Here is a 26,314-nt window from a genome sequence, read left to right as displayed (position 1 = left end):
TGCTTCAGAGGGCTTTACCTCATTTTTTACTTTTTCCTCCTCTGATACTGTTAAAACTCCATCATTAATCATACAATCCATGATGTAGGACGTTTTAATGTCCTTTTCCAGGGCTTCTCTATGTTGAAGCAAACAGTTTCGAGCTTTTGCATCCATCCTCTCTCAAATTTTTCTCTAAGCTGTCAACCATCAGCTATGGACAAAACATCAAAATTTTTGTCAGGTCAATAAAGATATGAAAAGATGTGCAACATTACTGGTAATCAAGAAATAAAAGATTTTTTTTTTGGCAAAGATTTTTAAAACTGGACAAAACCCAACGCTTTCAAAGGTGTGAAAAAATGAGTTTTCATATGCACCACTTGAGGAGAGTACAAAATAGATATAACTTTTCTGGAAGGCAATAAGATATAAAAGCATTTAAGGTGAGTATTGTCTCTAACCCAAAAATCTCACTTCCAGAAATTTACCTTAAGGAGACATTTACATACGTATGCAAAGATATAAAACAAAACAAAACAAAACACAAAAAAGAGTTAACAGAGCTGTGAGTTCAAGCCACAAATTGGGTGTGGAGCCTACTTAAAAAAAAAAAGTTAAGAGAGAATGTTTGGGTAAGAAAAAAACATGAAAACAAAACAAAATTAAAAACAAAAAAGATGAGGGGCACCTGGGTGACTCAGCTGGTTAGACGTCTAAATCCTTGATTTCCACTCAGGTCACGATCTCACAGTTTGTGAGATCGAGCTCTGTGTCAGGTTCTGTGCTGACAGCAAGAAGCCTACTTGGGATTCTCCGTCTCCCTTTCTCTCTACCACTCCCCAACTCGTACTCTCCCTTTCTCTCAAAATAAATAAACATTTTGGGGCGCCTGGGTGGCGCAGTCGGTTAAGCGTCCGACTTCAGCCAGGTCACGATCTCACGGTCCGTGAGTTCGAGCCCCGAGTCAGGCTCTGGGCTGATGGCTCAGAGCCTGGAGCCTGTTTCCGATTCTGTGTCTCCCTCTCTCTCTGTCCCTCCCCCGTTCCTGCTCTGTCTCTCTCTGTCCCAAAAATAAATAAACGTTGAAAAAAAAAATAAATTAAAAAAAATAAATAAACATTTTAATAGACACACCAAAAAAATGAAAACAACCTAAATGCCCCCCAAGTATGGATTTAAAAAATTAGAGTATGTATGTAAAGTGGAATATTATACAACCATTTAAAACAAAACACATCTCTATGGAGTACCTGGGCAGCTGAGTTGGTTAAGAATCGGACTCTTGGGGCGCCTGGGTGGCGCAGTCGGTTAAGCGTCCGACTTCAGCCAGGTCACGATCTCACAGTCCGTGAGTTCGAGCCCCGCGTCAGGCTCTGGGCTGATGGCTCGGAGCCTGGAGCCTGTTTCCGATTCTGTGTCTCCCTCTCTCTCTGCCCCTCCCCCATTCATGCTCTCTCTCTGTCCCAAAAATAAATAAATAAATAAATAAATAAATAAATAAATAAATAAAAGAATCGGACTCTTGATTTCAGCTCAGGTCATGATCTCACAGCTTGTGAGTTCAAGCCCAGCCACCGGCTCCACATTGACAACACAGATGCTGCTTGGGATTCTCTGTCTCCCTCTCTCTCTGCCCCTCCCCTGCTCTTTGTCTCAAAATAAATAAACATTTAAAAACAAAAAACAAGACACATCTTCACGCACTGACATGTAAAGATGTTCACCACAAACTGATTTAAAAAATGAGAAACATGATCCCCAAAACAGCACAAAATATGTTGCTATCATATAAACATATTGGGAGATGTTAGGAAGTCTATTCAACGAAAAACATTTTGGGTTACTTCCAAGTAGCAAGATTTGGTGCGTTTCCCCTTTTTCTTTTTTGTACTTTTCTATATAGTCTTAATTTTTTCAATACACATTATCATTTTTACAATTTAAAAAACTTCTTAAAAGGTGCCTGCGTGGCTCAGGTCATGGTCTTGCAGTTCATGGGTTTGAGACCCATGTCAGGCTCTGTGCTGAAAGTTCAGAGCCTGAAATCTGCTTCAGATTCTGTCTCCCTCTCTGCCCTTCCCCTGCTTGCACTGTCTCAAAAATAAAAATAAAACATTTAAAAAAAGAGTTAAAAAAAAACTTATGATTTTTATAAACAGTGATCATACTAAAATCCTAATGTTTAGAAACTTGTATTAAACATTAAGACTAACCACAGCATTGTTGGTATTGAGCATTAGTTCTCACTCAAGGTGAGTGTCAGCTCTAGATCTTCATCTAAAACATATTTCTCACATGCTTACTCCACTGATGTTTTGGCTGTGCTAAGTATGACAAAGCAACAGAAAATATGCTTTGGTGTCATTCCTTGGATTAAGAGGACACAAAAAAAGAATATTCTTTACAGTATAATATTCTAAGTTCCTACCAACTTTATTTCAAATACAACACAAATTTTTCCATGGGTATAAAATCCAGATCAGAATGTTTGCAAGTTTTTAAAACATTAACAGAACTCTATCCAATGTAATACAGTGAGTGTCTAAATATATTAATTTATGGATTCAGTAAACATTTGAGCCCCTATGTGCCAAGCCCTGAAGTCTACAGAGATTAAATCATATCCCTGAAGGAATTCACAATCTAGTGGGAGAGAAAAATTTAAAGAGATAATTAAAAGACTCACAGAAGTTTTTTTTTTATTTTTTATGTTTTTATCGCTTCTCGGCCTTTTGGCTAAGATCAAGTGTAGTATTTTTTATGTTTTTAATGTTTATTTATTTCTGAGACAGAGCACGAGTGGGGAGGGGCAGAGAGAGGGAGACAGAGAATCCGAAGCAGGCTCCAGGCTCTGAGCTGTCAGCACAGAGCCTGACACGGGGCTCCAACTCATGGAATGCGAGATCATGACCTGAGCCCAAGTCGGTCGCTCAACCGACTGAGCCACCCAGGCGCCCCTTAAAGAGATAATTAGAATGTGATGTCCTAAGTGCAAAAATACAGGTAAGTACAAATCATTTGGGGTGCACAGAGAGGAGGGATAATCATTAAGTGTCAACAATGACTATATACTTTTAAAGTCACAACTGTGGCACTTGCAACATAGGGAAATAGAGCATGTGCCTATACTTGGCAAGGTTCACCTTAACATCTCATGTCCAGCATGCTAATGTCCAGTATTAGCATGAAACTGAATAGAAAGTTATGATTGGAATAAAGCTATGATATTTTTTAAACATTAATAACATTTTATGATCTCAATTTAAACATAAATGTCCCCTCTGGGGCCTGGGTGGCTTAACTGGTTAAAGCCTCCAACTCTTAGTTTTACCTCAGGTCATGATCTCTCTATTTGTTAGTTCGAGCCCTCATCCAACTCCACACAGACAATGCAGAACCTGCCTGGGATTCTCTCTCTCCCTCTCTCTCGCTCTCTGCCCCTCCCCTGTGTTCTCTCTCTCTCAAGATAAATAAACTTTAAAAAATTTTTGAACATAAAACGTCCCTTAATTTTTAATTTTTTAGGTTATTTCGAATTGCTAAGCAAATTGACAACCTGAAACTAATTTCCAACTTTACCCATCCCCATTATGTAAATTTTAAACACGTTTTTAAACTCTGCACAAATCATAATATTCTGAAAAAATTCAGTGTCCCACTTTTGTAACCGCATCAAAATGTAAAAACAAACTCTTCAAAGATGTTAAACAGAAAGAAAGTAAAGGGCAATTTCATCCAGGAAACCAGTAATAGTTGGCTACTTCCTCTCTCAGTAATCTCTCTTCCTGGTACAGGAGCAGGATGGTTAGTTACTAATTATTCCTTGTCCCAGAATTCTGCGTCCCTGAAATCGGCTACTGAACCTCCAAAGAACCCAGCTCGGGCAGAAAAGCGAGGCACAAACTTACCCAAACCTGTGCACCATGGTCTTACTGGAAAGAGCAGCCCTGCGGGGACAGACTGGGAAGTCAAGGTGGGGGTGGCGGTCTGGGGAGGGAAGCAATGGGGGCTTCCTAAAAGGAATGTAGGGCGCGGCGCACAGCCCCGGGGCAAGTCCGGGCCTCACAGGTGCCTACCAGAGCCTCCGTAGCCCGGGGCGCCTGAATGAATTTCGACCCCCCCCATCCCCGGGGACCTCTGACTGGCGGAAAGGTAGATGTCACCCCCGCAGGCCGACCACACAGGCCCGGGGCGCCGAGGTGAACCCGGGTCCGAGGGCCGCCCTCTGGGTGGACCCCACCCCAGACACAAAGGGAGGAGGGCCACTCGGGCAGTCGCTCTTTCCCTTCAGCGGAGCCTGGCGTCCCTACGGACGCCGCCGCGGCTTCAAGTCCTCGAGGGTCACTGATGGCCGAGACTCCTCACCTTCCGCTCCCTCGCCCCTTCAGGCCAGAAATACAGCATCAGCGTCCACTTGGTAACTCCCCCTCCTCGCCTCAGAACCGCGGAGCAGTCTAAGCCCGCTCCGCCCGCCCAGCCCGGACAGCGCGCGCCCGCGCACGCAAATAAATAACACTCCGAGCGCCCAGGACAGTACGCCTCCGCGCGCGCTCCAGCTGCTGCTAGTGGCCGCGCGCGCCTAAGGATGCGTCCTCCGCCCCACCCCATGGCGGGGGCGTGGCTAAGCCACGGGGACGCGCCGCCGCCCTCCCTTGACAGGGGAGGGCGGCGGCGCGCTCCACGTGGCGCGCGCTGCCCCTTCCCGCCCCCTCGCTTCGGGGCGCGCCGGGCGCGCCCGGAATCCACGATTTCTTCAGGTTTGTGGCATTAATGCTGAGGAAAGGGGAAATAAGGTCGCCAGGTGCCTTAGCTGGCGGGAGGCTGGAGGAGTCTGTGAAGCTGGAGAACGGCCGGGAAAGGAGGGGACAGGTTTCTGGGCGGCACTAAGTCCAGGAGGGGGCGCGGTCACTGCTGAGGCGTCCCGCTCACCCAGGGTGAAGCTCCCTTCTCTGGGTTTGTCGTCCTCCGGACCTCCAGACATGTTCGAGGTGAAGAGCCGGAAGAAGTCGGGACCCAAGGGAGCCCCCTCGGAGCCGGGGAAGCGGAGCGACGGTGGGAAGAACCCCGAGGCCCGGGGCGGTGGAGGCGGGGGCTGGGCGGACCCCCGGACCGGCGTGAGCCTGCTGTCGCTGGGGACGTGCCTGGGCCTGGCCTGGTAAGTGGACGTGGGCCCTGGGTCCGGCCTCCGACGGTCGCCCCGCTCTTCCCTGGGCGCCGCGCGGTTCAGCATCCCGCTGACCTCCAAACCCCAGACGTGCGGCTTCGGTTCCTCTGCCTCAAAAAAAGGACAGCCCAACTTTTTTTTTTTTTTTTTTTCCTTTTCGCTCGTTTCTTCCAACTCATTTTTACTTTGTATTAGTAATGTGCCCTGATCACTCAACTGGAGTTGAAACTAAGGCCTGGGAACCAGTCGGCCATTTTTTAAGAGATGCAGATTTGGCCAAACTTTATTAAGCGCTTGCTACGCGTCGAAAGCTTTTCCGTTCGTGTAACCCACCATTTCCTGTCCGCTGTACATTTATTTGTCTTGGACGCAGTTGTCCCACCTTCACCCCATAACTGCCTAATGGCAGGGTTTGCAACCGTTAAAGAAGTTATTATGATCTCAGGGCAACAAGCGGTTAATGATAACCTCAGAGTTTGGAGCATTTCTCATGTGTTGATCATCGTTCATGCGTTATGAATTTAAGGTGTATTCCTAAATTCCAGATTGAATTTGACTACTGTGAAATGACAAAAGTGTAGTTCTGGTGTTCACCGAAAACTGAACATCTATAGTTTTTAAACCAAGCAAATAGCCATACATTGTTATAAGAAAAATGAATATTAGAAATAACCTTAAAACCAACTTATTAATTGTATTTTCCCCATTTTCTTGAGGAATAACCTGTTTCATCTTAATAACAGGACTGACGCTTTAAATTAAAATTTCCTCCACTTTTAATTGATTTTTAAAGTATTTAGAAGATAGTTATTCATCTTCAAGAGTAAAAGAATTCTAGAAGGGACCCTGGATGTCCTTTAGACCATTTTTGATGGTACTGAATTTTGAATTATACTCTACTGGTGACTGAGTTGAAGTTAAAAGATTTGTTACAATAAACTGAATGTTATTGAATGTGCTTTTTTAAAAAAAAAGACATTATTCATCTTAGCAATATGATATTTTGTTTATGTAATATTTTGATTTTAAAGACTAAATTTATTCTTGTAAATAAACTGCTCTTATGTCTTAAAATACATGACTGTCCCGCACCTGGGTGGCTCAGTCAGTTGGGCTTCTGACCTCCACTCAGGTCGTGATCCCCCAGACGGTGGGTTCGAGCCCCAGCGTTGGACTCTGCTGGCAGCTCAGAGCCTACTTTGGATTCTGTGTCTCCCTTTCTCTGTGCTCCTCCTCTCTCTCTCTCTCTCTCTCTCAAAAATAAAAACATTAAAAAAATTTTTTAATGTAAATAAAATGCATGAATTTCTTTAGATAAATAAGAATCCTTTTTTACTGAGAAAGCTATTCAGTAATAGGCTAAAAGATACAGATCTTTCTTGACTTAGGATGGGATTACTTCCCAGTGAGCTCATGATAAATTGAAAATATCATAAGACCAAAATGCATTTAATGCACCTCACCTACCAAGTATTATAGTTTAGCCTAGCCTGCCTTAAATGTGTTCAGAATGCTTAACATCAGCAGACACTTGAGCAAAATCATCTAACAAGCCTTTTTTATGAGGAAGAATTGAATATCTTATATAACTTAATACTGAAAGTGAAAAAACACAATGGTTGTACTTGAATCAGTTGTATACTCTCTTAGTCACATGGCAGACAGGGAGCTAAAGGCTGCCACTGCCTAGCATCAGGAGAGAGGATCCTACCAAGTAGAGGATCAGGATCACATTGCTAGCCCAGGAAAAGGTCAAAATTCAAGGTACAGTTTGTACTGAATGACCAAAAAGTCAAAAAAATTTAAGTCAAACCATTTTAAGTTGGGGATCATCTGTACATGTTGCTTCCTTCTCTCTGAAACCTAATACAATTGGTTTTAGTTACTGAATTTATTCTCATTAATTATCCAAAGACCCATATTCATATAAGACAAATTACATCATAAAATGTTCAACTTTTCAGTAATTTGGTTACTATTCTGGGAAAACACACTAACAGAAATCTATAAAGGAAAACTTGAAAGGTAGACACTTTAGTGCAGGAACTTACTGTCAGTGCTCACAATAAAAACACAAGTTACATTCAAAATTTTCACTAACCTCATTTTTCATCTTTTATCCGTTGTTTCTTGTTAGTGAAGTTTTATCTGAAAGGGTTATGCTTTAAATGCCTTGATTTTCAAAAATGGAATATGGTTACTATTTTCCTGAACATTCAGTATTATGCCTGAAAATGAAGCTGTAGTATGAAACAGAAGGCTAAGTGGATACTGACCTTAGTGGCCCTGGAACTCCCTTTCTTGCATAAGGTCCATTATAACAACTTCCTTTGCTTATTTGCCTCTTTTTCATTACTAAGTTGAAACAAAGCCAGAGAAACCCTGTTAAGTCCTCAGTCAGCTATCTGCCACCATCTAAGATTACTAAAGGAGCTACGTAGAATCAACACCCTAAGGAAATGAACACTTTTTTGTGCTACAGGGCCCTGAATCTGAGGTGTCTGTAGACAACAATAGATAGATGAAGGAGTTGATGGTGAAGTGTTGTAAGGCCAACACTAAAGTAGCCAATTAACCTGGGTCCCTTTCTTCTGTATCTTTTCCTATATGATAATGAGAAGAGGCCAAAAAACAATAAGGGTGTTCTTCTCTTCCTGTAAGGGGTCTAATCCATCCATTCCATCTTTCATTTACTATAAACCCAACCCTGGTTTCAACAGTGAACAGATGTGGAACTTCCATCAACTGTAAGCAGTGGAGAAAGCTGATCCTTTATACTACTATAGGCTTGTCATAGGGATGAAAAGCAGCTGCACAAAGCAGTCTGAAAGAAAGGGCCAGCATATAAGAGAATAGCTGATGTGTAGTGTCCTAACTGCATAAATTTGTAGAGATTAAATTCTCTACAACAATCTTATGAAGTCACTTTACAGATGAGACTATAACAAAGATAAATAACTTGCCCAAGATGATTATACAGCTAGTAAATAGAGCCAAAGTTGCTCAGCTCCATACCTTTTTTTTTTTTTTTCTGAGAGAGAGCATGTGTGATCAGGGGAGGGGCAGAGGAGAGGAAGAATCCCAAGCAGCTCTGCCAAACCTGACATGGGGCTCGAACTCATGAACTGTGAGATCGTGACCTGACCCAGAATCAAAAGCCAGACACTCAACCAACTGAGCTACTGAACCAGCTAGGTGCCCCTCAGCTCCATGCTTTTAACCAGTATGATATGCTTCCTCCCTTTGATACTAATCCTTAAGAGGCCAAGATCCTAGAAATAAAAATCCCTAGTCCAGAACTATTTATAGTCCTTTTCTAACTAGAAGCTATAGCCCTGAGTAGACCCTGTCTGTCTCATCTAAACTGAGGAAGATTGGGAATAAGGGGGCCTTGAACTTCTGTTAGAATACGCCTCTGACAAAGCCCTTTGGACACTACTCTGGATGCCAATTTCAAAAATTTAGTTTTTCAGGATTGAAGCTACTTTCTGTCAGCATTGACTTCTAGAAAATCATCCTTCTCCTTAATGTTAAAATGAGTTAATATTTATAAATCATTTTAAATTTTTTAATGTTTTTGTTTTTTGTTGTTTTTTTTTTGAGAGACAGAGTACAAGTTAGGGAGGAGCAGATAGAGAGGGAGACAGAATCTGAAGCAGGTTTCAGGCTCTGAGCTGTCAACACAGAGCCCGATGCAGGGCTCAAACTCATGAACTGTGGTATCATGGCCTAAGCCAGTCAGATGCTGAACCAACTGGGCCATCCAGGCACCAATATGAATCATTTTAGAATAGTGCCTGGCACATCTAAGTGAAAAATAAAATAAATGTATTTTAACTCAGCACCATTCAAACCACTTTTCATTTTTTTCATTACTAGCACAAAATCAGCTTAAAAAATTTTTTTATGTTTTTATTAATTTTTGAAGGAGAGAGAGAAACAGCATGAGTGGGGGAGGAACAGAGAGAGAGGGAGACACAGAATTCGAGGCAGGCTCCAGGCTCTAAGCTGTCAGCACAGAGCCCGATGCAGGGCTCAAACTCACAAACTGTGAGATCATGACCTGAGCTGAAGTCAGACGCTTAACCGACTGAGCCACCCAGGCGCCCCATCTTTATGCTTGTTTTTACTTACATGCATTATTATTCATATGTAGCAATGTCTTTTTTTTTTTAATCTGTTGAAAAGCTAGCCATGAAAAAAAAAACTACAAATTATCATCAGAGATATTTGCACTAATATGACATAGTTGTCTCCAAGGTTTTGCTTAATATTTTAATGTTAAAGAGAAGTCCAGAAATAGCCAGCATTAAAAGTTTTAATAAAATGAAAAGTGCTATAATGTGTTATAGTAGTGGATCAACCTTCACAAAAGTCTCTTCTAATGATTTTATTCTGAATAAACACATGGATCTACAGGATAAATCCTTGTAGTAACACTGGAGTAAAGGATGATAAAACTAATCTCTGAAATTAGACTTATTTCATTAGTGTATTCTCCATCCTTGGTCTCTGTCTAATCCCAGTAAGCCTATACTCTGAAAAGAATCTCTTAAAATCCAAGAATGAAACAGCCAATATAAAAAAGAAGTCTATACATTCATCTTTGAAAATTAGGATAATGGCATTTTCTAATAACCAGAAATTTATTTAAGTCATACTGGGGGGTGGGGGGCGCCTGGGTGGCTCAGTCAGTTAAGCGTCCGACTTCGGCTCAGGTCATGATCTTACAGTCTGTGGGTTCGAGCCCCGCATTGGGCTCTGTGCTGACAGCTCAGAGCCTGGAGCCTGCTTCCAATTCTGTGTCTCCCTCTCTCTCTGCCCCTCCCCTGCTCATGTTCTGTCTCTCTCTGTCACAAAAATAAATAAAAACATTATAAAAAAAAGTTAAAAAAAAATAATGTCATACTAGGGGGGTGCCTGGGTGGCTTAGTTGGTTAAGCGTCCAACTTCAGCTCAGGTCATCTCATAGTTTGTGAGTTGGAGCCTCACAAACAGAAAGCAGGCTTTCTGCTCTCCCAGTCCGTTTTGGATCCTCTGTCCCCTTCTCTCTGCCCCTCCCCCCCATAAACATTTAAATAAATAAATATCATATTAGGGACACTTGGATGGCTCAGTCGGTTGAGCAACCTGCTCTTGATTTCAGCTTAGGTCAGGATCTTACAGTTTCACGGGTTCCAGCCCCGTGTTAGGCTCTGCACTGACAGCATGGAGCCTGCTTGGGAGTCTGCCTCTCCTCTGCCCCTCCCCTGCTCGTGCTCTCTCTGGCTCTGTCAAAATAAATAAAAACTTTAAAAAAATAAAAATAAAAATCATATTAGCACATAGGAGAAAAGTCAATCTATGCTAATTATGTAACCTGGGCTTACTCAATTCACTGTTATCTCATAGGACAGAGATTAGCCATCATCAAAAGAAACTTATTTCATTCAGTATTGTAAACATTTGTTCAAAAAGCAAAAAGTTCATTTTAGTTTTGGACAGTTTTATAGCAAGTTAGCCTAATAATGACATTTATGAGTCTGAAACATCACCTTAGCAATGGTACGCAAACCTCAGAAGTCTTTCATCTTTCTTTTGAGTTTTGGGATCTTTAAATGTTTGTCTTTCAATGGAAGTCAATTTCATAAAACACTATCAATTAGTAGTTCTCAGCTTGACTGAATACTCAGATAATCTGGGGAGCTTTGAAGATTTCTGATATCCAAGTCACATCCTACACCACATAAGTCAGAATTTCTGTGGGTGGGATCCAGGCATGAGACTTTTTAAAAGCAGACAAGTGACTCCAATATGTAGCAAAGCTTTTGAACCACTGGTCTATGTACTATAATTTAAGTACTTTCTTCATATGGTTCTGCTCCACTGCTTTTTGATGACTCAATAAATAACACAAAGAATTTTAACCGCTGCTTTTTCTGAGCCCAAAGAATTGAGTCAAAGTAGATGAACCAAAATGGTATTAGATCCAAAGCATTTCTTTTGTGTTTGCTTATTTCAAGTCCTATACAAACTCTATTTATTGTTTTTAAGATTTGGATAACTTTTTTATGCTTCTACCCTTTGCTACTTTATCAGATGAAGAATACAATCCAATTTTAAAATGGCATCTATCTAAAGTACACTTATGTAGAAAATAAAGTACACCTATATGACTCGCAGTGTTGAGTATAATTAATTGTAGAGCTTATACTCCCGGCATTGCATTATATCACCACTTTGACAATGACTCCTGTTTTCATAGTTTTAACTATTGTTATTTTGCGACTTCTAATCATCATCTCTCTGTCCTATTCCAATTTTATTTTCTTTTCTACATTTTAGTTTAAAAATACCTTTTTGGGGGGGTTGTCTGGGTGGCTCAGTCGGTTAAGCGTCCAACTTCAGCTCAGGTCACGATCTCACAGTTCATGAACTCGAGCCCCACGTCGGGCTCTGTGCTGATAGCTGAGAGCCTGGAGCCTGCTTCAGATTCTGTGTCTGCCTCTCTCTCTGCACCCCCCCCCCCCGTTCATTCTCTTTCTCTTTCAAAAATAAACATTAAAAAAAAAAATTTAATACTTTTTTTATATAGGTAACTCTTCTACATTTCAGTATGAAAACACTTATTTTCTAGATATTACCCATATATAGCCTTGAGAAAAATAGTAGGGATCCCATATCTTGTTCTAGATAATTCATCGTTTCTTCCTCCAGAATATTTCTTGTGCGTACAACTATCACACCATCTCACTCCTGAACTTAGACTTGAACAGGAATAGTTTTCACTTTCTATTAATTTGTTGAAATAAACTACTAAAGGCTGTCACCACTCATACCAGAATTTATGTTGTCCTTACCAGAAGTATAAAATGTTCCTTCAGAATTCAAACTTGGGGGCCTGGGTGGCTCAGTCAGTTAAGCATACAACTCTTGATATCAGCTCAGGTCATGATCTCAGGGTTCATGGGATCAAGCCCCAAGTCAGGCTCTGACTTGTATGTGCTGACTTGTGCTGACAGTATGGAGCCTACTTGGGATTCTCTCTAACCCTCTCTCTCTCTGCCCCTCCCTCACTTGTGCACACACTCACAATAAATAAATAAACTTTTTTAAAAAATTCTAACTTAAATGGATATAAATTAGGAGGTAGTGAATTTTTTTTTTCTTTTCCAGGTTTGTATTTCAGCAGTCGGAAAAGTTTGCAAAGGTGGAAAGCCAATACCAGTTACTGAAAATAGAAACCAACAAGTTCCAAGGACTTCAAAGTAAAATCAGTTTAATTTCAGAAAAGGTAATTATTAATTGGCTTATTTGGGAAGATTTTCCCATTTTTCTTCCCTACTACCACACTTCTACCCCAGTTCATAATTTCCTTTTTCCTGCCTTTTAGACCATTACTGTCTTAACTCTCACTGGTTTTCCTACATCTTTACATTCTCCCCTTCAATCCAATTTAGACTCAGATTATTTTGAAAGGAAAGGATTCTTTTTAATATAATATATGTTACTGTTTAAAAAGACCAATGTTCTCATATTGATACGACTCCAAATTTCTATTTAAGTGTCTAGGGTACTGAAAATATAATTGTTCTTTAGGTAGGTACAAAATTAGAATAGGAATGGACTTTTTGGGCAAAGATCCATCAGTTGCTTTTTTTTTCTTCACTTTCCAGCTCGTAAATTTATATACATCTGCATATAATAATGACTAATATAAAAATAAATATTGATTCTGTAGCCAAATGAAAATTAAAATCCATGTGTATGTTGTGTTTCTTAAATCTGCAAATGTAGATGCATTATTGCTGGAATTCTTAGATATGTGAGACAGATAAAAAAATTTTAACTGCCATGCTTCTCAGGAGAAGTCAGCTGCAACCAATAAAGCATCATGGAGGTCTTGCCTGGCTAACAGAAATCAAGCTATCACTGGGAAACATGCCTTCTTTGTTCATTTATTCATTCACTAAACCTTTACTCATGTCATAAGGTAGACAAGGACTTGTGCTTGGCACCAAGGTGAACAAGGATTTACAAAATAGACAAATGAAATGGAGGGTCTGAGTTCCTGCAGCCTCATGCACAGAATTAGTATATAATCCCCCAGAAGAGAAAAGCCATGGATGAAAATTATACACCTCTCACATATGTCAGGGGATTCCGTAGAGCGTAAGCTTAGGGGCCTTGGAAAGAAGCTGCATAGGGCTGCAAGAATGGGTATTTTGACATAGGGCTCAAGTTGGAATCTGGTTGTACTTGTTGGGGCTATAAAATTATAAAATATGTAATGGGGCTTGAAACCACGAACTGTGATATCATGACTTGAGCCAAAACCAATTAGATGCTCAACCAACTGAGCCACCCAAGCGCCCCTGAAAATTTTATTTTTAAGTAATGTCTACACCCAATGTGGGACTCGAACTTACAACCCCGGGATCGAGAGTTGCATGCTCTATATATGTATATATATATGTATACACACACACACACACACACACACACACACACACATACACACATATTTATAGAATTAGAAAAATTATGGAAAAAAAAATCCCAGGAGATAGGAACTCCGTGTACTTAAAAGCTATTGAAAATAAATTTTGAAGAAAGACTTCCTTTTTAAGTGAAAAATTTGGTGGCAATTAAAATGCTTTTTGAGGCAGATTTTTAAAATATCATCATGGGATCCAAGAAATATTCAGTCTTCGCAAAACTCTTTCTCTCCCAGTCTTCCCTAGGAGTAGTTCAACAATAGCTGCCTTTTCGCAAAGCTGGTCCTAAAGGCCAGCATAATCAGTAGGAGAGGAAAACAACTAGATGTGGGCTCTCATCACAACTGTGTGACCTTAGAAAAATAACTTTAACTTCTCTTGGCCTCTATTTCATCATTTATTAAATGAGAATAACAGGATTTTTATGAGGATCAGATGTGATATAATGTATATGCAAACTTTTGGAAAACTTTAAATAGTAATAAATTTAAGGTATTAAGCCCTTTTTCAAAAAATATGAAAAAACTATTAGGATACATTGACAGCCCCTAAATGCAAATTATTGTAGCATGCTAAACACCATGTATTTTTAGATTAAATCTTGAGACCTTTACTATGGTGAAAAGTTGATCTTGTACTTGGTTGGGGTCTACTGGGATATAGTGCGTCCAGATTACAATGATGGTCTGATAAACAGCCTAAATAGGAAATTACCTTCGGTGAAGATAAGCTTACGTCTTCAAAATGCTGATATTAAGACAACTAACAGTATTACTGATGTACAGATATTTCTCAGAATTAATTTCTAGGGGCGCCTGGGTGGCTCAGTCGGTTAAGTGTCCGACTTTGGCTCAAGTCATGATCTCACGGTTTGTGAGTTCAAGCCGCGCATCAAGCTCTGTGCTGACAGCTCAGAGCCTGGAGCCTGCTTCGGATTCTGTGTCTCCCTCTCTCTCCGCCCCTCCCCCACTCACACTCTATCTCAAAAAATGAATAAATGTTAAAAAAAATTAAAAAAAAATTTTCTAAAGGATCTTGTATTATAGCTACATGTGTACATTAAAAATAATTTTTTAAAGATCTTATTTTTTTTTTAAGTTTATTTATTTTGAGATAGAGCATGTGAGCAGCGGAGGGGCAGGGAGAGAGGATCCCAAGCAGGTTGTACACTGCCAGCACAAGAGTCCAACATGGGCCTCGAACCCACGAACCGTGATATCATGACTTGAGCCGAAACCAATTAGATGCTCAACCAACTGAGCCACCCAGGCACCCCTGAAGATTTTATTTTATTTTTATTTATTTATTTATTTTTTAATGTTTATTTATTTTTGAGATCGAGAGAGACAGAGCATGAACGGGGGAGGGTCAGAGAGAGAGGGAGACACAGAATCCGAAGCAGGCTCTAGGCTCCGAGCTGTCAGCACAGAGCTCGACGCGGGGCTCGAACTCACAGACCGTGATACCATAACCTGAGCTGAAGTCGGACGCTTAACCGACTGAGCCACCCAGGCGCCCCTGAAAATTTTATTTTTAAGTAATGTCTACACTCAATGTGGGACTCGAACTTACAACCCCGGGATCAAGAGTTGCATGCTCTATTGACTGAACCAGCCAGGCACCCATAAAAATAATTTTTAAACAAGGCTTCAGAGTGGTTTTATTATATTTGGTCACACATTGTTCCTAGCTTTCACCTGGGATTGCTTCAGATCTTGACTGGGTAGGCCTAGAAGGTTTATGGCCATTCTTCCTAAATATCAACAAACATGTTTTTTATACCATAAGATACAGGGGCTACAAAAAAGCATTAGACATGCTTTCTTCCCCAAGGAATTTAGAAGCTTTCATATCTTCACCTAATAACATCAGTCTGTTGAAGAGTCAGATTTCGGAGTCACTTCTAAGCCTTTCCTCATTTCAGACTGCTGATCTCCCCTCAAAGCATCCATTCTCCCCATGCTAATTCTGTCATGACACGAATCATAATCTATTGTCAGTTTTTGTTGTCATTAATTTGCCTCCTTTACTGCTCTTTAGAGCCAACACTGTGTTTTTTATCTCTATACCCCTGATGCCTAATAATGGAACAGAGGATAATCAAGAAATCTTTTATTTTTTAAGTTTATTTATTTATTTTGAGAGAAAGACAGCATGAGCAGGGGAGGAGTAGAGAGAGAGAGAGAGAGAGAGAGAGAAAATCCCAAGCAGGCTCCGCATTGTCAGCGCAGAGCCCAATGCAGGGCTGAAACTCACAAAACTGTGAGATCATGAGAGCCAAAACTGAGAGTCGGACGCCTAACCGACTGAGGCACCCCGATGATCAATAAATCTTAATAGATCTCCAGAATGTGATGTAAAAGATCCAAAGTGCTGTCTCTTCTGTCCTGTTATAAAGTCAGGAACCATATTATGTCTATATTTTCATACCTAGTGTGTAGCACGAGGTCTGGCACAGAGCGAACACTCAAAAATTCTTTAATTATGTGTGCTAAGTACCAAACAGGTGTCAAATTACACAACACAATAGGTGCTCCAGGAGTTTGAGCTGTCAGGGCTAGGGCTGTGGAGGAATGCTGCACTGAGGGGTGAGATCTGGTCTGAACCTTAAAGGAAAGACAACTTAGCTAAGCAACAAGGAGGGAAGAATAGCATATAGAGATAAATTTAGGACTTTATCATATTAGAAGTATTAGGAAACATTGTGGGTTTTTTAATGTTGTACCATCATGTTCATGGCAGTTTTTAAAAGCTTAATTTGGCTCTAGTGTGTAGGATGATTTAAAAAAAGTAACTAGAAGCAGACATTAGATAATACTTCTGGAATATTTTCCTTGATCATTGAAGTCTGGTTTTGGTGCCCCATGTAAGTGCTTCCATAATTCTTCCCCTGTCATAACACACGTAGACTTGGCTTTCTCCTCAATTAAACTAAGCTGCCTAAGGGCAGAACCATGTCTTTTATAGTATTATGTCTTCAACACTATGCTGAAATATTTAATAAGTTAATGATCATTCTAGACCTTCCTGTAGTCTCTAAGGCTGTTATCTATATGTAAGTTTAGACTAAAAGAGGTCCACAGCTTGACCTGTCTCTATTCTAGGCACATATGAGGAGATGCCAGAAACTTTACCGAAATATACTTATTAGCACAGATTACTATTTGATGTGAGTTGCCTCACTGAACATGATTTTTATTCATTTTTGCCTTTGTTATAGCTATAAGATCTGATTCTGGTACCTTCTCTGTAAGAGGTCAGTCAAGAAATTTTCAGGCACAAACTCTTCCTGAATCATAGAACTTAAGAAATAAATCTATGATTAACTAGAATTCTGTGATTAACTAGAATTAACTAGGTTACAGTTTCTAAAAAAAGCCAAATAACTATAAAAATGACAACTAGGTTGCTCTCCATTGGAGTAAGAAAAGAAGGAAATGTGATATACTTCAGGCTTCTTTGACATTATTTCTTTCTTGAATATCCTTCCATGAAAATGTGCAAATATTTAGATTTATAAATTCAGGTGCACGTTTTTCTACCATAGTGCTAATCTATCGCATTTATTTAAAATGTTTTTCTGTCATTATGCTTCTGATATAATTGGATATCTCAGACATATTCAGAATTTGAACTGGGGGTGTGATTGTTAAAGTGTGTTTCCCTAATATAAAAGTTATTAAGTAGCTTTGGGAATTGTTTTGTGTTATAAATACAGCTTGAGTCTACTGAAAGTATCCTGCAGGAAGCTGCATCATCCATGTCCTTGGTGACCCAGTTTGAGCAGGAAGTATCCAGCCTGCAAAGTACCATGCATGACATTCAAAATAGTGAAGAGCTGCTCACCCAAAAGATGCAAAGCCTTAATGAGAAATTCCAGAATGTTTCAGATTTCTGGAAAAGAAGCCTAGATGAAATGAATGTTAATACAGACACTTTCAAATCAGAATCAAAACACATACATTCTCAAGTTACTGTCCAAATTAACTCAGCTGAACAAGAAATAAAATTGCTCACTGAAAGGCTAAAAGATTTGGAAGATAGCACACTAAGAAATATTAGAACAGTAAAAAGACAAGAAGAAGAGGATCTTCTGCGAGTAGAAGAGCAGCTTGGCTCTGATACAAAAGCAGTTGAAAAGTTAGAAGAGGAACAGCATGCTCTCTTTGCCAGAGATGAAGACCTGACTCATAAGCTTTCCAGCTATGAACCCAAAGTTGAAGAATGCAAGACACATTTGCCAGCAATTGAAAGTGCTATTCGCTCTGTTCTCAGGGTCTCTCAGGATCTGATAGGGACAGAAAAAAAAATAGAAGACTTGACTACTCAGATGTTTAATATGGAAGATGATATGCTGAAAGCAGTATCTGAAATAATGGAGATGCAGAAAACCCTTGAAGGAATTCAGTATGATAATAGCATATTAAAGATGCAAAATGAACTGGATGTTCTAAAAGGAAAAGTTCATGATTTTATGGTATATTCAAATACAAGAGAAAAGGGAACTTTAGAAGAATATAATCCAGAAAATAAAGGAATTGATAATGATTTTTAAATGCACTACATTTATTTTGATGACCATATTGTTATACGTAAACTTATTGTTTCCATGCTTTTATGTTATTTTGATATGCCTCACTTTATCCTACATTAGCAGCAAGTAAGTGAGATATTCACACACTTGGATTATCCAGATAATCAAAGCTTACCCTTTTAAGCAATAAAATTTATTTCATTTTGGCCATTTTAAATAGAAATATTTCCAAAATAACTTCTCTGCTTTTTTAAAGCAATATACTTAATATTTTTAAATGTTTTTCTAATAATTAATGGGCATTACTATGAATTTCACCTATTATATTGGACCCAAATATATTAACATGGCTAGAAGCTATTGAGGAGTATTTCCCTTCTCACTAAATGACCCTAGTTTGCTATATTTTCAAACCTTATGTCTATTTCTTATACCCTTATTACCACCTAAAGATGCGACCCATTGGCCCGAGGTTGGGTGGGAATGTGCCTGCCCTAATCAGTTCTGCATTTGCTTTGTAATTTACTGCAAGCCAAGATCCAGACCACCAAGTGCATAGGGAATTTGTCTAAAATGAAAAATAAGATGCCCAAGGAGGAACTTAAGGTGCTTTGCTATGAATTAATATGTACTTTTTGAAAACTATGGAGCCTGGGAAACATTTTTACTTTTTATTAAGGTTCTAAAATATGTTACAGATACTTGTGAGAATTTTTAAATAAGAGTAAATATGGGGGTGCCTGGCTGGTTCAGTCCATAGAGTATACAACTCTTGATCTCAAGGTCATGAGTTTAAGCCCCATGTTGGGCATAGGGATTACTTTAAATTTTTTTTAATTAAAAAAAAAAAAAGTAAAGATGTTTCTATTGAAGTTTTTACCCTATGAATTAAGTGTGTATCCTCTGAAGTATGGACTATTGGAATATCTTTGTATACCTGGGCTTTCTTTGTTTTTTCAAAGGTTCTATCTGTGTTACAGACTCTCGAGTTTGCTAGATACATGGTCTCTAGATAAATTATTTTATCTACAATAAAAATATACCAATACACCTGTGGCCTATTTTAAAGAGGAAAAAGCAACATAATGAGAAATTATGGTAACTATAAGGTAACTAAGCATATGTCATTGTTTTAAAGAGCTCCCAAACTACCCAAGCCAATTTGTTTTACATGGTGATTTTATTTTATTCTAACTCATATAATGGAGTCATAAGGAATAAGATGTAGACATACTGAGATGTGATTAAGGGGAGATCTAGTCAGATTTTTCAAATAATGATAATCGGAAAATGTTCAGGGTTGGGGGAACACGTAAGACTCTTATTGGTGACTGATGTATCAAAGTGTCCAAGCTTGGCATTGAAAACTGAGTCAATTGCATATGGAAGGAAGTACTATTCTTACTTGTGTCTTCTTGCCAATAACCAACTATAGTCCCAGTTTTATTATGTAATATCAGTGGAATTAAACACAACTTGAGGGGCACCTGGCTGGCTCACTTGAAAGAGCATGTGACTGTTGATCTCGGGATTGCGAGTTTGAGCCCCATGTTTGGTGTAGAGATTTTTTAAATAAATTAAAATGTTAAATAAATTTTAAAAAATAAGTTTAAATGCATGATCATAGTTATAAAAAATAAACACAAAGAACTTGAAAGCAGTCAATTGCGAAAAGTAGTTGTGGTCAGGTAGTTTTATTATGTAAATTTGCACATTTTTTTAAAAATCCCAAACAAGTTCTGTTTTGGGTTTAGGAGGTCCTATGGTAGACAGCCATGGGTCATAAAGATAAGCCTGAAAGAATGCTACTATTAAAAGCATAGCATTAATTTCTGGAATCTTAACATTAAATCCCTTGACTTCTGAATGTCTTAAGTTCTTATCTGTGTGCACTGACAAAATTGTTTTTGTTTACTTTTATTTTAATGCTAATAAAATAGATTCTGAACTTCACTAGAACTTTGTTATTTCAGCTTCCAACCCAACATCTCAGATGTGATCTTCACTTTTATTTATTTATTTGGCCTATTACCATATTTGATACATCAGTATTAACTTGTATATACCATAGTACTGGTTACAGAAAATGAATGGAAACAAGATGGCCATTCTGTTCTATAGTGACAGTTACAAGGGAATCAAAAACTGCCTTTCTCTAAGTATTTCACGAGAAAACTATTGCGTACATGTATATGCATATTATGTACATGTGCATATGTATATTTTCCTTTATTCAGTTTTTCCTATAAAAACCTGTCAGATTTAGATGTACCTGATTTGTCTTCTGTTTCTTACATTCATTTATATAACACAGATCCTTGAAATTTCAAGAACTTCCTGTGTATCAAATATTAAATTATACTGTTAGTCTTTCCTTTAAGGAAGATTACCATATTCTAAAACACATTTTTGTATCTTTGTAATTGATAACAAATTTTATATCAGTTAATTTCTGATAGTACTGGGTCCATTTTTTTAATTTAGTACAAGTAAATCACTTATACAAAACAAACACCTAATTTTTTTAACTTCTGGATGCAAAGTTTAAAAATCTATTTATGGAGTGCCTGGATGATTCAGTAGGTTAAGCGTCCAACTCTTCAGCTCAAGTTGTAATTTCATGGTTCATGAGTTCGAGTCCCCTGTCGGGCTCTGTGCTGGCAGTGCAGAACCTGCTTGGGATTCCCGCTCTCCCTCTCTCTCTCTGCCCTTCCCTCACTTGTGTGTGCTATTTCTGTCTCTCAAAATAAATAAACTTAAAAGAATCTATTTATGTCGGTTAAGCATCCAACTTTGGCTCAGGTCATGATCTCACAGTCCATGAGTTTGAGCCCTGCGTCGGGCTCTGTGCTGATAGCTCAGAGCCTGGAGCCTACTGCAGATTCTGTGCCTCCCTCTCTCTACCCCTCCCCCATTCATGCTCTGTCTCTGTCTCAAAAATAAATAAACGTCAAAGAAAAATTTTAAAAAAATATGTTTCCTTAAATTTTGCCTAATGATTGTAAGCTGTTGACTAAGTGTACTTTTATATTTTATAATGAAAAATAAAAATGTTGATTTATTATCCATATGGTTTAATGGAAAACTAGTAAGATACAAAGTCAATGGCATTATTTTTCATCTTAACCTGATTACCTTTCTATGAATCTATAATCTCGATCCAAGATTAATATGTCATTAAAAATAATGATACTGCAAATTCACCAAACACATGGAAAAAACTCATTTCTCTATATACTTACTTCATATTTGCACAGGTGGCAAAAGCTCTGCAAATTTGCCCATCATCTGTTTTGTTTTGTTTTTTTTTTAGTTCAGCTATAAAGTATTAATTTAATATGATTCAAAATGCTCCATCGCAGCTTTCACAGCAAGGGAGGAGAGAACTAGCATTTTGAGTTATTATGTGTCAAACGCTGCTAGGAAGTCTGTGTTCATTGTCAACAGTAACAGCTCTGTGTATTGAGTACCTACCATGACCCATATTATCACTACTTCCCACTACAACTTTGCTAGCCTTGACACCCATTATTCAAATGAGGAAATTGGGGTTTATCAAGGTTAGGAAACTTGTAGTCACACTGCTACGTCTGTCTAACTCCAGAGGCTACTGACCTCCCACTATACAATGCAACCTGCTACTGTTCAATCATGGGGAGAAAATCACAAGAAATCTATCAATAGAACCATCTTGAGAATTCAAAAAACTAATTCTGCCAAATGTGTCTCTTCCATGTCACCATTAAAGAAGACTGTAAGTCACCCAAAGGTTGTAACTATGACCTAAAATTGTTTGGGCCTTGGGCATAAGAAGGAACTGATAAATGTTTAGGCAAGAGTGGGAAAGCAAGGTGGAGAAAAAGCCTTAGGCCAGAATCTTCCAATCTAGGCTCTGCCACTAACTGTGTGTTCTTGGGCACTTTATTTGGGGGCTCAGTTTTTTAATTTGTAAAATGAGGGAATTATATCAAAAAATCTCTGGGGCGCCTGGGTGGCTCAGTCGGCTGAGCGTCAGACTTCGGCTCAGGTCATGATCTCACAGCTCGTGAGTTCGAGCCCCGTGTCGGGCTCTGTGCTGACAGCTCAGAGCCTGGAGCCTGCTTCTGCTTCTGCTTCTGTGTCTCCTTCTCTCTCTGCCCCTAAACCACTTGCATTCTGTCTCTGTCTCTCTCAAAAATAAATAAACATTCTCTCTGTCCCAAAAATAAATAAAAAACGTTGAAAAAAAAATTAAAAAATAAATAAATAAATAAATAAATAAACATTAAAAAAAATTTTTTTTTTTTAATCTCTAAGACCCCTTCTGGCTTTACATGGTTTTAAATTTTAGAGATTAATAAAATTTCCAGGTCCTTTAGTTACAGTTCAAAGATCTTTTATCAAAGTTTTTGGAAAACTAGTTGGACCCACATCATTCCCTTGAACCATTTTGCTCCACTTGCAGATTGAGATAATACTGACCATTACAGGACAGCATCTAGCTTAGTACCTTGTATATATGATAGGAATTTGGTAAGTATTTAAATTTCTGACCGAATCTTGTGAATCTTTTTGGTAGACTCTCCAACTCTTCTGTCCATTCTAGGCAAATAATTTAAACAAGCCCTAAGTAATTCTAAAAACAATTTGGTGAAACAATTTCAAGACTATTCCTACACTGTGTTCAGTTAATATGTTAGTAAAGATCAATAGAAGTTCATGATAAATTGCTTTTATAAGCTATCAAGTGAAAGAGAGCCTTACTAGCAGTTTCTTAATGATCTGATCCTTATAAAAATAAAGTTCTGGAGCGTCTGGGTGGCTCAGTGGGTTAAGCATTCGACTCCTGATTTTAACTCAAGTCATGATCTCATGGGCTCCTGAATTTAAGCCCCATGTGGAGCCCCTAGGCAGGCTCTTCCCTCACAGGGTGGAGCCTGCTTGGAATTCTCTCTCCCCTCACTCTCTCTCAAAAATAAATAAATAATTAAAAAATAAAGTAAGCTCTTTCTGAGGACTCTTAACTGTGTAATGCTGGTAAGTTACATTTACTCTACCAGAGTAAATATGTTAATAAATAATGGGGTGCCTGGGTGGCTCGGTGGGTTAAGCGTCCGCCTTCGGCTCAGGTCATGATCTCGTGATTCACGAGTTCGAGCCCCGCGTCGGGCTCTGTGCTGACAGCTCGGAGCCTGGAGCCTGCTTCCGATTCTGTGTCTCCCTCTCTCTCTGACCCTCCCCCCATTCATGCTCTGTCTCTCTCTGTCTCAAAAATAAATAAACGTTAAAAAAAAAAATTTTTTTTTTAAAAATATGTTAATAAATAATAACCTAATAATGAAATAGAAGAAATAAGCCATCTACTTTCTTCACCCTTTGGAGGCTCTGTTTCAGCAAATACACTTGCAAAACCTTTCCCTTAAAAAAAAACAGTGTTTTTGCAATCACTACTTGATTTCCTTCCGGTTTGTGGTTACTCTTTAATGTCACACCAATAATAACATTTTCACATTCTAACTTCACTACCAAAAAATATTTTGGGCCACCTCTCCCCACCATTAAATAACATAGCATAAACCTACTGAGGAGAAAAGTCCTAAAATATGTTTTGAAATCAAACATATGGGCAAGGAGGGGGAATCACTACTATGAGTTAACTATTCTACATTTTAGCTTGTCATAGCTGCCAGGCAGTTATGTGGCTCAAAATGTTCATCAACTAGGGGTTGGATGGGATGGGGAAAAAATGTTCAGCAACTAATGTATCCAAGTTAAACCAAAATGACAATTTATAGATATCAGTATTGCAATGGATGGTGGGGAAGGAGGATGGCATGGAAATATACAAAAGTTGAGAACCACTTGTATTTGAAATCACAGGATTTTAGAACTTTGGAGATCGTTTTTTTGTTCTCTGGTTGTTTTGCTTTTTACATATCTATCCTCTGCTACACTGAGTTGAGGTCACAACCCAAGCTGTACTCATCTTTATGTCCCTCACACTTGGTATGCCTAAAATACTAGGAATTTAAGAATTAGTTAATTGAATTATTCATGGATAGATAACCCAGGAAATTATTCATAAAAGTAATAGGAGAGGGGAACCTGGCTTTTTCAGTCAGTAGAGCATGTGACTTGATCTCTGGGTTGTAAGTCCAACCCATGTTGGGTGTGGAAATTACTTAAAAATAAAATCTTTAAATGTAATAGGACAATAAAGATATGCATATGGAGTCTTGGGCATTGGTCCCTTCATTCTAGCACTTGAAATAGCTACAAACTTATGTTTCAAAAATTATGGAGGCGCATGGGTAGCTCAGTCAGTTAAGCATCTGACTTTAGCTCAGATCATGATCTCGTATTTGGTTGAGTTCAAGCCCCGCATAGGGCTCTGTGCTGGGCGTGGAGCCTGCTTCAAATTCTGTGTCTCCCTCTCTGCCCATCCTCACCTCACTCTCTGTCTCTCAAAAATGAATAAACATTAAAAAACAAAATAAATAGCACCTAAAATTTAAGTTGAATTTTAAATATTAAGCTTTTAATCAAGTTAATTATTGTGGTGTTATATTTTCTTATAGTGTCAGAAGTCTGAAGCTATCGTGGAACAGTGGAAGTCTTTTCAAATAATTGCCCATCTAAAGCGTCTACAGGAGGAAATTTATGAAGTGAAAACCTGGTCCAACAGGATAACTGAAAAACAAAATATACTGAACAACAATTTGACAACGCTTTCTCAAGATGTAACAAAAGTAGACCAAAGTACAACTTCCATGGCAAAAGATGTTGGTCTCAAGATTACAACTGTAAAAACAGATATACGACGTATTTCAGGTTTAGTAACTGATGCAACATCATTGACAGATTCTGTGCAAGAATTAGAAAATAAAATAGAAAAAATAGAAAAAGATACAGTAAAAAACATAGGTGATCTTCTTTCAAGTAGCATCGATCGAACAGCAATGCTCCGGAAGACAGCATCTGAAAATTCACAAAAAATTAACTCTATTAAGAAGATACTTTCAGAGCTAAAGAATGATTTCAACAAGCACACAGATAGGTTTTTAAGCTTAGAAAGTGACAGAGCTAAAGTTATGAAGACCGTGACTTTTGCAAATGATCTAAAACCAAAGGTGTATAATCTAAAGAAGGACTTTTCCCGTTTGGAACCATTGGTAAATGATTTAACACTACGCATTGGAAGATTGGTTACTGACTTACTACAACGAGAGAAAGAAATTGCTTTCTTAAATGAAAAAATATCTAATTTAACAATAGTCCGAGCTGAGATTAAGGATATGAAAGATGAAATAACACACATTTCAGATATGGATTAGTTTGAAATTATTTAGATTAAACTGAAATAACTTTTTTAATAACATGACCTTAGTCATGTCATAAAAATACTTATGACTCAGAAATAATGAAATTTTGGAGCAAATATCATTTTGTATTTGATTTGTGAAACTCAATAAAGGAAACCTCATTTAAATGGAGTTGAGAGGCCAGAAGGGGGAGTTCTCATGCCGTACAACTCCTTGCAGCCCTTTGCCAAACAGGAAGAAGCCTATACTTGACTACCCCAGCAGGAGGAAGGAACATTTTCTCCCTGAGGCAGCAGCCCAGCCAGTGAGAGACTGTCACAACTCCATCAATGAGAAGCCACCACATTTCAAACTCCCAGGTTACTCCAATGGACTATTTGTTTATAACAATCCCTCCCAACAGCCCCCCTTCCTCTATAAAAAGTAGTCCTCTCCTTTGTTCTCCAGGATTGCCTACCGTTTTGCCATAGCTTGCATGTCCCAAATTGCAATTGTTATTCCTGAATAAACCCATTTTGCTGGTGAAATAACCGGCTGTTTTATTTTTAAGGTTAACGGATTCTGTTTTGTACAGTAAAAACAAAATATTTTAAAGGGTTGAGCACTTGATTTTCCAAAATTAGTATGCTAATACATATACTTGCAACTTTATATAGCAAGAACCCTATGCATACCCAACACGCGTGCGCCCACACATACACACACACACACACACACACACATTCAGACAAGTGGGGAGAAAGGATCTACCAATCTACCACTGGGAAATCTAGATGGGGCAGGATCTGAACCCCACTTGCCCTCATTGACCTTTGACTGTCAGGGAAGCATAGTATGTATGGTTTGGGCCCTAACT

General features: G+C 38.8%; 2 protein-coding genes and 1 pseudogene across 11 annotated transcripts in view; 2 read left to right on the top strand and 1 right to left on the bottom strand.

The window, feature by feature from the left end:
* Positions 1-4,546, bottom strand: part of APAF1 (apoptotic peptidase activating factor 1) — a 94,722-nt gene extending 90,176 nt beyond the window's left edge. For 4 of the 9 annotated variants that reach the window (XM_049626131.1, XM_049626134.1, XM_049626135.1 and 1 more), the window contains exons 1-2: positions 4,348-4,544; positions 19-193 (exon numbers count right to left, since the gene is read on the bottom strand). In XM_049626131.1, the coding sequence (XP_049482088.1) occupies positions 19-156 (138 nt within the window). In that variant the 5' untranslated portion in view covers positions 157-193; positions 4,348-4,544. Of the gene's footprint in view, positions 1-18; positions 199-4,347 lie in introns of those variants that run through there. The other 5 variants (XM_049626133.1, XM_049626137.1, XM_049626139.1 and 2 more) reach the window with 3 other exon arrangements.
* LOC125920590 (uncharacterized) lies at positions 2,699-2,872 on the top strand (annotated as a pseudogene).
* A 180-nt stretch (positions 4,547-4,726) lies between the features above and the next one.
* On the top strand, positions 4,727-25,508 carry IKBIP (IKBKB interacting protein). 2 transcript variants are annotated; one of them, XM_049626126.1, is made up of 3 exons: positions 4,727-5,137; positions 12,302-12,419; positions 17,342-20,110. In XM_049626126.1, the coding sequence occupies exons 1-3, from the start codon at positions 4,962-4,964 to the stop codon at positions 18,176-18,178; spliced, it is 1,131 nt and encodes a 376-aa protein (XP_049482083.1). In that variant the 5' UTR covers positions 4,727-4,961; the 3' UTR covers positions 18,179-20,110. The 2 variants fall into 2 exon arrangements, with proteins under 2 accessions (XP_049482083.1, XP_049482084.1); XM_049626127.1 differs by lacking the exon at positions 17,342-20,110 and adding an exon at positions 24,715-25,508 and having other exon boundaries at positions 4,743-5,137.
* Positions 25,509-26,314: the final 806 nt, after the last annotated feature.

The sequence above is a fragment of the Panthera uncia genome, chromosome B4 (assembly GCF_023721935.1).
Source record: "Panthera uncia isolate 11264 chromosome B4, Puncia_PCG_1.0, whole genome shotgun sequence".
In the NCBI taxonomy this organism is placed as follows: Eukaryota; Metazoa; Chordata; class Mammalia; order Carnivora; family Felidae; genus Panthera; species Panthera uncia.
Note: the sequence above shows the minus strand (reverse complement) of the source record. Positions and strands in the feature narration are given on the sequence as shown.

Bases quoted from the DNA above. Each gene is read 5' to 3' on its own strand.
- IKBIP (XM_049626126.1), top strand. From the start codon at position 4,962: ATGTTCGAGGTGAAGAGCCGGAAGAAGTCGGGACCCAAGGGAGCCCCC. The intron at 5,138-12,301 runs GTAAGTGGACGT...TTTCTTTTCCAG, and splicing joins ACGTGCCTGGGCCTGGCCTG to GTTTGTATTTCAGCAGTCGG. The intron at 12,420-17,341 runs GTAATTATTAAT...TTATAAATACAG, and splicing joins TCAGTTTAATTTCAGAAAAG to CTTGAGTCTACTGAAAGTAT.